At 37.0% G+C, this 12536-nt stretch overlaps 1 protein-coding gene across 5 annotated transcripts in view; it reads right to left on the bottom strand.

Annotated features, from left to right (window-relative positions):
* Positions 1-12536, bottom strand: part of OXCT1 (3-oxoacid CoA-transferase 1) — a 144098-nt gene that overhangs the window by 66027 nt on the left and 65535 nt on the right. For all 5 annotated transcript variants that reach the window (XM_079917113.1, XM_079917112.1, XM_079917115.1 and 2 more), the window contains exons 8-10: positions 5493-5600; positions 3950-4064; positions 1079-1173 (exon numbers count right to left, since the gene is read on the bottom strand). In XM_079917113.1, the coding sequence (XP_079773239.1) occupies positions 1079-1173; positions 3950-4064; positions 5493-5600 (318 nt within the window). The remainder of the gene's footprint in view (positions 1-1078; positions 1174-3949; positions 4065-5492; positions 5601-12536) is intronic.

The following is a 12536-nucleotide window of genomic DNA, read 5'->3' on the forward strand; positions in this document are numbered from 1 at the left end:
AGGGACCAAAAATTTATTCTTTGAATAAATTGAAATGGCAACTAATGTTTTAGACCTGTGTAAATTTTTCTTTAAACAGTGACCATGGGTAATTCATATTGACTTATTCCCCTTGTCTTCAAAATGAGGGAACTGGTCACTCTAGACAATCTTTAAGGTACCTTAAAAATTTAAGTCTTTGACTGCAATATGAATTTGCTTTTATCCAGACTCACATCATTTTTGTGTTTCTGAAAGGGATCACAATTATTGCCTCAACCAGTAACAACTACACTCTCATGACCATTATTTATATTTTAAATACTGAATATACATGTTCCATATGTACAATTTGTACTGCATTAACAGTTAAGAGCTACTGAAAAACAATAAAAGATTAGGAATATTATAAATTGTCAGACTATAAGTAATCTCTGCCATAATTAATAAGCAAATAAAAAATGTTACCCAGGAAGCTTAAGTATTTCTTAATTTTATTATAATATTGAATAAAGAGAATGGCCAAATTCTATGAGAATATTGAGCCCATCTGGAAGGTTAATCTTGAGGAAGGGAACATTCTACCCTTTTGAACAACTTGGCCTCAAACGAGTATTACATGAGGAGAAGTTCTTGAATTAATCAACTGTCAAAAAATGTCCTGTCCTAAAAGGAAATGTTACTCTTCAGTTTCTCATGCTGAGACTTACTGATTTTTATTTAATGTAGAATTGTTAATGACCTTCATTATCTTGTTCAATCACACAAAGGTTAAAAGTAACTACCTAAATAGGATGGCGTGAGATCTCTGAAGCAGATGCAATAGGGGAGATGGAAGCTGATACAGGGACAAAGGAGGAGCAGTCGGAAAGCTCATAGTCAGGAAACCACCATCTACTCCAAAAAACACAACACGACGTGCTCACAAGTACCACCATTTTATGGGAAAAGTTAAATATTTTATTATGAGGATAAAAAGAAAGAAAAACAAGATTGGGAACTTTAAGGTAACAACTCTCAGTTATAAGAAGATTTCACTATATAAAACACCTCATTCTCCATCAAGATTGAATAAATAAAACTTCAATTTCTATCTTACCAAACCCAGGACTCCATTTTCACTTTGCAGATGGACAGTCATACTGGGGCTGATAAAGTTGCTGGCCAGAAGCGGTATTCCTATGCCCAAATTAGCTGGAAAAAAAGAGGTTAAGGTCCAGCATATAAAAGATAGATTATGTCATAAATCTTCTACATGAATAAATCTGAACACAGGCCTTCTTTAAAGGTACTTACTCTGAATGTAATCACTGAATACATTCTCCCACCACCCTCTAGGTATTATTTTGTAATTTTTTCAAAAAGAAAATCTCTTAATCACAGCCTTCCCCATAAAGATATCAAAGTAGTGGCTTCAGAAAACTAGCCAAGAGGTCATTTTTATTGTAAGACACAGTTAGCAAATTTGGACTGTATTATGATTTATTATGACTGATGTCTGACATAACATGGCCTGACCTTTGTTTAAAAGCATTTTTCACTATTCAAAACTGCAACTGAAAATAAAGATGATTAAAATATTCTAAAACGGGCTACCATTTTTGAATTTTAAAAAAAGTTTTATGACAACACCAGAATGTCTGCCTAAATTGTATAGATTCCTTCGGATCACTGTGATAACATCCATTGGTAACTGAACCTTCCTTAAGACATAAACAGGATGGTGGGGATGTTTAAGCTTCAGTGAACACATTTGAGACCATATAAAAACAAAAGCTGTGTTACAGCATCAAAGAGCTAACTGGTTGGGATTAGCAAACTATTATATACAGAATGGATAAACAACAAGGTCCTACCATATAGCACAGGGAACTATATTCAATATCCTGTGACAAACAATAATGAAAAAGAATCTATGTATGCATAACTGAGTCACTTTGCTGTACAGCAGAAGTTAAACACAACATTGTAAATCAACTACACTTCAATAAAATTTTTTCTTAAAGAAGAGCTAACTGAGAGTATTAAATCTTCTTCCTTAGGTGATCAAAGTTCTGACTTGTATGCAGTGGTGTGGATTCGACCCTGCCTCTCAATACAAGCAGGCTGACCAGATAAGAAATACTAACACTGTCTGTGGGAATTCCCTGGTGGTCCAGTGGTTAGGACTTGGCCCTTTCACTGCTGTGGGCCTGGGTTTGATCCCTGGTTGGGGAACTAAGATCCTGTAAGCTGTGCACTTTGGCCAAAAACAAACAAACAAACAAAAACTGACGCTGTCTGGAATTGCTGTCCACTACCACTGCAAACCACAGACTTTGACACAATTAGTGCAAAGAATGATGGCACTCTGATGAGATTCTAATAACAGTGAGTGCTTTGTGAATGAAGTCCAGAAAAGATTAAGTTTGTATATGCTGCCATATTATAGACTACAAAGGCTAGCAGGACAACTCAACGTGCCAGGTCACCTCTTGTGAATACAGTAAGTCTATGAAGCTGTGATGATAGCTTCTTGGTTCACCTCTTACCAAATCACAATCTAGTGCAGACTTATTTGTACTTCATTTCTCACAGTGATGCATGGAACACACTGAGGTATTAATTCCATTATAATTATAAGCAGGCATTTTCAGGTAAGGGCAACCCAAATTACAAGTTTTATACCCCCCCTCTTTCATCATATGCTATAATTTTCTCAGTTCTTTAGTATTTTTTAGTAAGTCAAATACCAGGGAGAAAAAAGCCTATGTAATTTGGGTTGAAAAAGAGTAGGTGCTATGGAAAGACCATTTATATGAACTGACTTGCAAATATTTTTCATAGGCAATACAATGACAGTGAATAAAGGATACCTAGAATCCATTATATCTAAAAATCAGCGTTATCAGAGTCAGTGTTAAAATATCAATGGTAAACCAACTGACTGGACGTAAGAAGAAAACCCAGAGACTAGCTTTCACCTGTTCAGTTCACTTGGTTGACTCTATATCTTGCTGATACTGGAGGTGGAAGAGGAAGCACTATTATACTCTCTTCCCCTATGTGAATTCCCACCATAACCCAATGTATAAACTGAAAGATAAAGAAAAATGAAGTGGTGGAGGTAAAAAGAAAGTAAAAAAACAGTTCTCCTGTCAATATCAGTCTGAAAGAAGATTTTTATGGACTAGGGGAAGCTCAGAGAATGGAGACACATGTCATGTTTCTACTACTTCCTGTCCCAGGCCTTTAAGTATGGCTTTACTGGATTCACCATTCAACAAATATTTATCTTATCATACACTATTTGAATTTATACGTATTATTTGTATTATATAGTTCAACAGTTGATGTCTTGAAAATCAACAAAATGGTGAATAGACTCACTGTTATTTAAACACATTCAAAATCCAAACACTAATTGCACTAAACCATCTTCACCTACCTCTTTTTTGACAAAGTATTCAATATCTACAGCAGAATTTGAATCATTCATTGAATACCCTTACAAAACATCAGACATAAAAGGGTACATTCACAGAATCTTTGTCAGGGGAAACAAGAGGTTGTTAAGAAGTTGGATCTTACGTTTCAATGAGTATGTAAATGTCAGAACACAGAGAAAGTAAATAGCACTGGTTATAAGCAGTACTTCTGAGATTTGAAACCCTCACCTTGGGTAATCTCTTCTCCCAATTACCCTTAGCCACATGCCAAATTATACTGAAATTCCTTATATATTAGAGAACAGCTAAGGACATTTTCAGTCACCATTTTGTTTCAAGAAGGCAAAAGGATTATAATTCTAATTTCATTTATCTTGATACCTTTAGGTTAGATGCCACATCTGTACAAATTGATCAATTGCTTTAGAAGTTACAATGGACTAGAAAGGAATCACTATGCAGGAGGCCTAGTAACCTGATGAATATGTAAAAAGTGAGGGCTACGTCTTTGCCCAGCTCAGGGGGCAAGAAATAAAGGATACCATACATGCCATCCTCAAATTCAAGAGCTGCCCGCTTGATGATACGTTCCCTTACATTATCTCCAGGTTTACCAGATGTGGTTTTTACATCTTCCTCTTTCCGGATTGATAAACGCTTTAAAATAAACAGAAATAAATTATTCATGGTTGAGGTATACTTTGTATTTTAACACTAATGAAATACAAAACTCTCTCCCATTACTACTATAAGGCAAATCTGCAATATAATGTAGAGAATTTTTAAATTTAAAAAGAATACTATGGATAAAATTTGATGACAGAAATAATTCTTTAAAATGTAAGTGAAAAGACTTCCCTGGTGGTCCAGTGGCTAAGACTGCGCTTCCAATGCTGGGGGCCTGGGTGCAATCCCTGGTCAGGGAACTAGATCCCACATGCTGCAACTAAGACCCACTGCAGCCAAATAAGTAAATTTAAAAAATAAATAAAACAAATAAATTAATTAATTAATTAAATAAAAAGTAAGTGAAAGAGGTCAGATGTTTGAAGAGGAAGATATAATTGTTCTGTCTCCTTGAAGCAAATAATTCCTCTGTTACTGTCACACTGAGTGCCACTACTGTTACTCTAAGGCTCCTGCAACTGAACTCTCCTCAGGTGCTCTGGGATGGAGCCAGAATAAAGAAAAGGAAATAGACCTTGGGACTTTATTTTTGCAGGGCTGTGAGAATGTGTTTACCAGGGATTGCTGCTGCCAACTGCCTATTTCCACATGCAGAGTCTAGACTGGTTTTGCTATAACTGAATCATAGAAATATCCAGAAACCAGCCAGAAAACTATTTCCGTTACTAAATCTCCTTGATACAGACTCTGGTTTCTGTTTGCAAATGTCCCATTTTTGATCCCTGGCCCCTGACATTAGTTTTAGATTGTAGAATGCCTTTCTGTTTGATGTCCGCGGGTAGAGGGTATCTCTGAATCCACGGTATCTCTTACTGCATGTCTATTCTGTTGCCGATCCCTAGACACTTCTGAATCTTGATATCAATTCTGGTCCAGCTGGTCTTCATGCTCTCAGTAGCCTTAGAGTACCTCCAATGCTCCCGGTACCCACTCCTTGCCATGATCTCATACCCACCAGCTGCCCAGAGCCCAACACTCATGGGAAATGATGTTCTGTCTGGACTCTATAATGTGCAAAGTCTTCAAGATAGATAGACAGTTCTGAACACTCAAACACTAAGAGTCCAGCAGGGGTAAAGCCACCAAAGACCTGATTATCCTCCTCTACCCATTAGGACAGCCAGCCAAAACTATGCATCATAAATTAGGACAGTTACAAAAGCCTAGAAGACACAGCCTAGAGAAGCATGTAATTTGATGATATACACAAGGAACTGTTGAACTGGACAATTACATAGACAATCATGTCCCCTCAAGATAGACACATGAGAAGCTCCTATTAAGATTCAGAGCAAGACTTCCTGTTCAGCTCTAATTCCTTATCATCTAGAATAGCCCCAGGGACACATCTCTGACAGTCAGATCCATAAATACTGACAGACAAGCTAAGTCAATTACCTCAATTCTTTTCTCATATTTTTCTCCCTTTATAAGGCGATGTACATAAATCTTAGGAATATGAATGTCTTCTGGGGCAAATGATCCAATATCCACAATTTCTTCAACCTAGGCAAAAAGAAAAAAAAATTTAATTATATAGTGAGAGCTTAAACTGAACATTTTTTATTAAAAAAAGATGAAGTATATGCATCCTTACAACCAACTTAGGCTGGATGTACAATGTAAGTATACATATACACACACACATGCATGCACAAATATACATATAAATCAGAGAGAGAGAAAGAATAAATACATATGCAAACATACAAACTTCTAGATCCACAAAAATAGAAGAAATTCAAATACATGTGGCTGAACATAAAATACAAAACATAAAGCTCTAAAACTTTGCTTAAAACAGCCTCAGTTACAAATTTGTCAAATGGTTTGTCAGTACAGCTGCTTGAACTTCCACAAATTGCAGCTCAACTGTGCAAAATCTGAAAGCACATCCCTTAAACCCAGATTTTCAAAATTAATGGGAAATTTATCATATCAAAGACAAAAATCTGTAACAACATCTGCTTGGTCAATTGCTTTTTAAATATAGATACAAATGCTGTTTGTAACCATTTTTATTTATTCCTGTAATTAGCTTCCTAGGATCGTGATAGAACTGAAATTGCTGAAATAATTTTACTTTAAGATTGATCATTAACTTCAATATGGAAATTTGAAAAAGGAATTATTAACTAATAACTGGAAATTCTAAAAATCAGAATTAAAGTTATTCACAGAGCAAAAGGGAATTTTATAGCAATACTGAATGCCCCAAGTTAGTCTGCTATTTTAGAATTCATTTTTAAAGAAGATAAATCATTTTTTTACATCAACATAAAAAAAAACACCTCAGAATAACAAGGATCAAGAAAAACTACAGTCAACATCGTTGAGATCAAAAAATTATATTTCTGGGGACTTCCCTGGTGGTCCAGTGGTTAAGAATCTGCTTTCCAGGGCTTCCCTGGTGGCGCAGTGGTTGAGAGTCCGCCTGCCGATGCAGGCGCCATGGGTTCGTGTCCCAGTCCGGGAAGATCCCACATGCCGCGGAGCGGCTGGGCCCGTGAGCCATGGCAGCTGAGCCTGCGTGTCTGGAGCCTGTGCTCCACAACGGGAGAGGCCGCAACAGTGAGAGGCCCGCGTACCGCAAAAAAAAAAAAAAAAAAAAAAGAATCTGCTTTCCAATGCAGGGGATGCAGGTTCAATCTCTATTCGGGGAACTAAGATCCCAACATGCCGTGGGGCAAGTAAGCCCGTGTGCCATAACTACTGAGCCCATGCTCTGTGGAACCCAAATGACACAACTAGAGAGAAGCCCATGTGCCGCAACTAAGACCCAATGCAGCCAAATTAATTAATTAAAAATACTTTTTTAAATTAAAAACAAAATTATCTTTCTGGTGCCAAGAAAAATATCGTCTTGAAGACTGAGAGTGCTCAGCTTAATAGATGTCATACCCAAAGCAAAGAACTATCTGCAAACGAACTGACTTGTACAAGGAGAGTTGTATTATACTGTCTCCTTAAACTAGTAACTGAACTCTCCAGAAGTTTTTGAGGTTAAGCACCCCCCTTCCTTTCTGCTATTCTACCATGTATGCCCACACCACACTCCCTCCATAATGAAAGAATAACAGGGATTAACAAGAGTCATTTTCATTACTGTGCACTACTTCTAAATAGCTGAAGAAGAATAGGACATAATGGATAAAAGCTATCTTCTCTGATAAACAGAAGGATCTTAACAAAACTAAAACAGAAACTCCAAAGAAGAGTCAATAAACATGTGGGCATCCAAGTTGAAATAGTGGGTAGAGATGTCCATCTATACTCATATGAGAATGAGTCAGAAGGCAAGGGGACTCCCCATCACTGTACTCCATATCTTCTCCTCCAAACTTCTCTATGCTCTGATATATCAAGAGCATAGCCTTCACTTTCTTACTTATTCATCAGGTTACTAGGCCTCCTGCCTATTGATTCTTTTCTAGCCCAATGCATCCAAGGTGGTGACCAGGTAAACAGGAGGTGGACACAGGAAATGCAGAGCAGCTAAGCACTACTTCTACCTCTTCAACTAGTTGGAAATTTCAGCCATTAGGGTTCATTCACATCTTTACACTTATTCGATTCAAGCCTTCAAAGAAGTTCTTGACTTTAAAAATTTATCCTGAGGATATATGTGAAGAATGACTATTCATGAAAATATTGGCCACGGCATTTGTTAAAAGAACAATGAGTTGGAAACAACCTGAAGGATCAACAATAGAATAATGGTAAAATATATATGGTGCATCCACAGGATAAATCAGTATTATGGCTCTCATAGTATTTAATGACATAACATAACGCTTCATAAAAATGCAAGATTCTATATAAATCTTTACAGATATGCTCTTTAGCTCAATTATTTCTATATCTACAAAAAATTAAGAGGAAAAACACATAGGAAATTAATACTGAAATGTTAATCATTTTTATCCCTAGGTGACAGTGCCAAGCTATTTTTGTTTAATTTTACTTTTATAATCAAGAGGTGAAAAACCTATAAAATTTTTTTAAAAGCTGAAATAGACATTAAGTAGATAGTTTCCAAAACTAGGAAATACAAAAGTGGAGGATGTGATAAATTGCTTAGTTAGCCATGTACCAAAAGGACATGTTAAAAAGAAAATAGAGACTTAAGAAAAACTGTGATTTCTAAACTCTAAAAGCACTTACAACATTATGAAATAAGTTATGGAAACACTTCTAGTTTACATTTTTGAAGATAATGCAAATTATTCTCCATACCTAATGCTATTTCAAAAGTTCAGGCCCTCCTGTCTCTTGCTTGAATTATTGCATCAGCTTCCTAATTGGTCTCCCTACATCTACCCTTCTTCAGCAGGAGCGAGAAACATATCGGAAAAGAAAAAAAAGTAACCCTTTTCACTTAAACCAAAACTGCTGATGGTAACCAATAGCGATTTTCTTCTGGTTCCACCAAAGAAAGTTTTGACAAAAACCACCAAATTAAGACCAAGTTTCTTTACCAAGGGCAATTACATCATGACTTTCACAACAAATGGAGTGGAAGAATGTGTCCTGCTAAAACAACTCTGATGAAAAGTAAGAATCTGGTTAAACATAATCAGTTTCAGGCTTTGTCATCCTAATATGAATGATTTTCATATTGTCAAAAATGCATGGGCAGTATTTGTCAACACAATATCAACACTCAACAGTATTGAAAATTTCTATACAAAAATCAAAGCTTTCTCAGAGCTGGTTAGCAGAGTTAATTGCAGAGGAAGAAAATATTTGAAGTACAAACCAAAAGAAGAAAACATATGTTTTCAGACAATCTGTGAAAAAATTTTACAAAACATAAAATAAAAAAATTTAAAAAAACTGAAGAGGCAGAACTACCTTAATGCTAGCTATTGAAGAAATTGAAGGCTTCTATACTGGTTTTGGGTGATCTTGAGAAATAACAGTGAGAAAGAGTCAATGTAGTGGGGGAGAGGGGGGATCTGGTGAGATCAGGCAGTAACATGAGAGTCAAAGGAAATCTGAAAAGAAAAAGATGAATAGAACAAGTTCGTTAAGGAAGAAGTAAAAATAAAAGCTCACAAGAGCACTCACTAAGCATGGCAGAAATGTACCTCCTGAAATCAGAAGTGGGTAAGATAGAGAATAAAGAACAAAGAAAAAGCCTCAGTGCAAAGCACTGGGCATGTTTAAGTGTCCTTGGACAAGGTCAAGATGTAGGAGAGGTGGTAGCTAAGAGCAACCCAGGCTTCTCCCTGGCACGATGCATAGTCCTTATGCAGCACCATCTGGTACGTCCAGAAATCCAGACACTTGAGGCTTCTCTAACTAGTACTTGTCTTTGGTTATTAGCAGGAAAATAGAGGCTAGGAAATGTTAATTATTATTGATTTGAACTTTGTTTTAAAAGGTTGCTTTCTCTACCCTGCACCCTTCCTACTTTATAATTCTGAAAAGTTGTACTTTAAAGTTCGGAGAAGGATAAGAATTCATCCTCAGGTGACAAGTGTTTTTGTTTTTACTTGGCGAACATTATATCTCAGGTAAGGTAACAGAGGAGCAGCAAGGCAATAACCTTCTTATTTTTTTATTTTATTTTACTGACAACCTCAGTCAGGTATAGCCACAAAAATGGGCCCAGCCCTGAAGGTTGTTAGTGGAAAGAGCTGCACACCTGCAAACCTCGCTGTGTAATACAAAGTGAGGCCTGTGGTGCGAGGAAGGGGAGGAATCACACTGTAGATACTTTTCCTGAGTCATTTTAATCTTCAAAAAGCCTTAGGATGAATATTCTTCTTTTGTCCAGAAATTTTCAAAGTAGACAATAACAGCAGTAATGGCTAGAATCTTATAACACTAGGTAATCCCAAATTAGCAAAAAAAAAAAAAAAAAGCCTTGGAAGACTAGAAAAATGGAAGAGGGAAGCAATGAGCAATAAAGAAAAAGTTACAAGCTAGATGCAGAGGTGCTCTGGATACTAATTTAACCCAGAAAAATGGGGAAGAGAAAGAGGAAATGTGGAGCGAAAGGGGGGGTCAGCATGCAGGGCATCCCTCCCAAAATATCCAAAGGAGCAAGAAGGTGTACATCTTCTTAAGCTTCATGCTAAGGGGTAATTTGACTATAGTACAAAAATATAGGAGAAAATGGCATGAAAGCTAAAAAGGCCTGGGTCAAATACATAGGGTCTTAGATGTCCGTATAGAAAAGCACAAAGACTGAAAAGATTAGTGGCTATTAATGAATTTTCAACCTTATAAACGATTGTAACTACAATAGCATAGTCATTGAAACCTTGCAGATTGGATCTCATGCTAATGGACATTCTCCAATGTCCAGTGAAAATAAGCTGACAAAAGAACAAGCTATGTCAAGAAAATAGGCACATGCCTGGGAAGCCACTGACCTAGGATGAGATGTGGTAAAATATATTTAAAGTGACTTTAAAAGGAGAAAGAATATCACACTAATGGCCATATAATCAGAGTGCTCACCAAACTGAAGATGTAGATGGCTTATCTTTAACAGAAATGACAAAACTAACTCAGAAACAAGATAGTGATGTAAGATGGTGATATCATGGGAGATGCCAATTATTTGAACATCTTCTGTTCATCATATTCTGCTGATAAATTCTACATTGCCTTCTGACAAGTTCTAGTTTTCAGAATGAAACAGTGAGAGAAACCATGATTCAGGACTTCTAACCAATAAGGATAAACTGCTTGGTAAAGTAGAAATGATGGAAACCCTGAGGGAAAGTAACAATGTAAAACTGGAATTTGTAATAGACCAGGAACCGAATCCCGGGCATACATAGAAATGTATCCTGTTCTTTGAAGGAAAGCAGATTTCGAAAAGTTGAGAGAAAAAAATAAGGATCAGGATCAAGGGGTCAGAAACTCTAAATGACAGATGGATTCACGAGGGATGTGAGGCTCTCAAAACCCCCATTCTGACAGTATGAAAACGGATCATCTTGACGATGAGAGAATGGTATATACAGAAAGAATATAACAACATGGATAGCCATGTGTTTCCTCATATTTTAAAAGGGCTATCTACAAAACAGAAACAGACTCACAGACATAGAGAACAGACTTCTGGTTGCCAAGAGAGGGGGAGAGGGAGAGGGATGGACTGGGAGTTTGGGGTTAGTACTATAGATGCAAACTATTACATTTAGATGCAAACTATTACAACAAGGTCCTACTGTAAAGCACACGGAACTAGATCCAATCCCCTGGGATAAACCATAATGGAAAAAGAATATAAAAAAAGAATGTATAAATGTGTATAACTGAGTCACTTTGCTGTACAGCAGAAATCAGCACAACATTGTAAATCAACTATACCTCAATTAAAAAAAAAGAGCTCATACAAAAGAGAGACACACATGACCTAGGACAAATGGACGTCACGTGAAACTTTAACAAGTAGGTCAAAGGGTACAAAACTGTAATGAGATCAGTCCTGTGCAAATACTGAAGATGATGAAAGAATGGTTTCTGGGGTGATTTTGTTGTTGTTGCTGATGGGGAGTTCAGACATGGTCATCATGACTGCTAGAGAGAGAGGACAGAATAAAGCACAGCAGTTCAATTCCCTTTTACTCCTGACTTCATCATCAGGGAGAAGAAAAGGGCAGAAATAATACGGCTAAGGAAGAACTGAATTCCAAGAAGAGATACCTAGATTCTCCAAATTAATTCTAGGCTGTACCCACAAAAATTATATCCCTGGATTCTTAAAGAGCCTGAAAATATGGCCACAGAATTACAGTCAAGTAAAAAATGGTACAGATGTCAGCAGATGGAGAGAGGCAAATACACAAATATACTCCTTTTCAAACTGGGGCTTGATTCACACCAGTGTCTTAAAATGGATTATTGGGACTTCGCTGGCGGTCCAGTGGTTAAGACTCTGCACTTCCACTGCAGGGGGCACAGGTCTGATCCCTGGTTGGGGAACTAAGGTCCCACATGCCGTGTGGTGCAGTCACCGCCCCCCGCCAAAAAGGATTATTGAACAAATGGCCTATAAGGTCATAAGCAGAGAAAAGAATACTGCTAGACACCAAAACAAGTCTTTCCCCATACCAAACCCTGACAAATGAACTTCATTAACTTGCAGATCTAGCTAGTTCATTGGTGGGCCAAGAGAAAAGCACAGGGTAAGATTTCACAAAGCACCTGACCAACTCCCTCAAGTTAGAGTTTTATAGACATACTGGGAAAATGTGACTTGGTTTCATTCACTTTAAATCAACAAATATTAATTAAGCACCTACTAGATACAACAGAGAAGAAAACAGGGAACCCATTCTGATGTACAGATAGGTAGATAACAGAAGAACCACAGAAGTACTTAATGGCTTGACAAAGTCTTAGAGGTCTCTGATGCTGAGGTTTTTAACTTTGGGGGAAACATGTACTTCTTTTTTTTTTTTTTTTTTTTTTTTGGTG

Source organism: Stenella coeruleoalba (genome assembly GCF_951394435.1).
Source record: "Stenella coeruleoalba genome assembly, chromosome: 3".
NCBI classification, from domain to species: domain Eukaryota; kingdom Metazoa; phylum Chordata; class Mammalia; order Artiodactyla; family Delphinidae; genus Stenella; species Stenella coeruleoalba.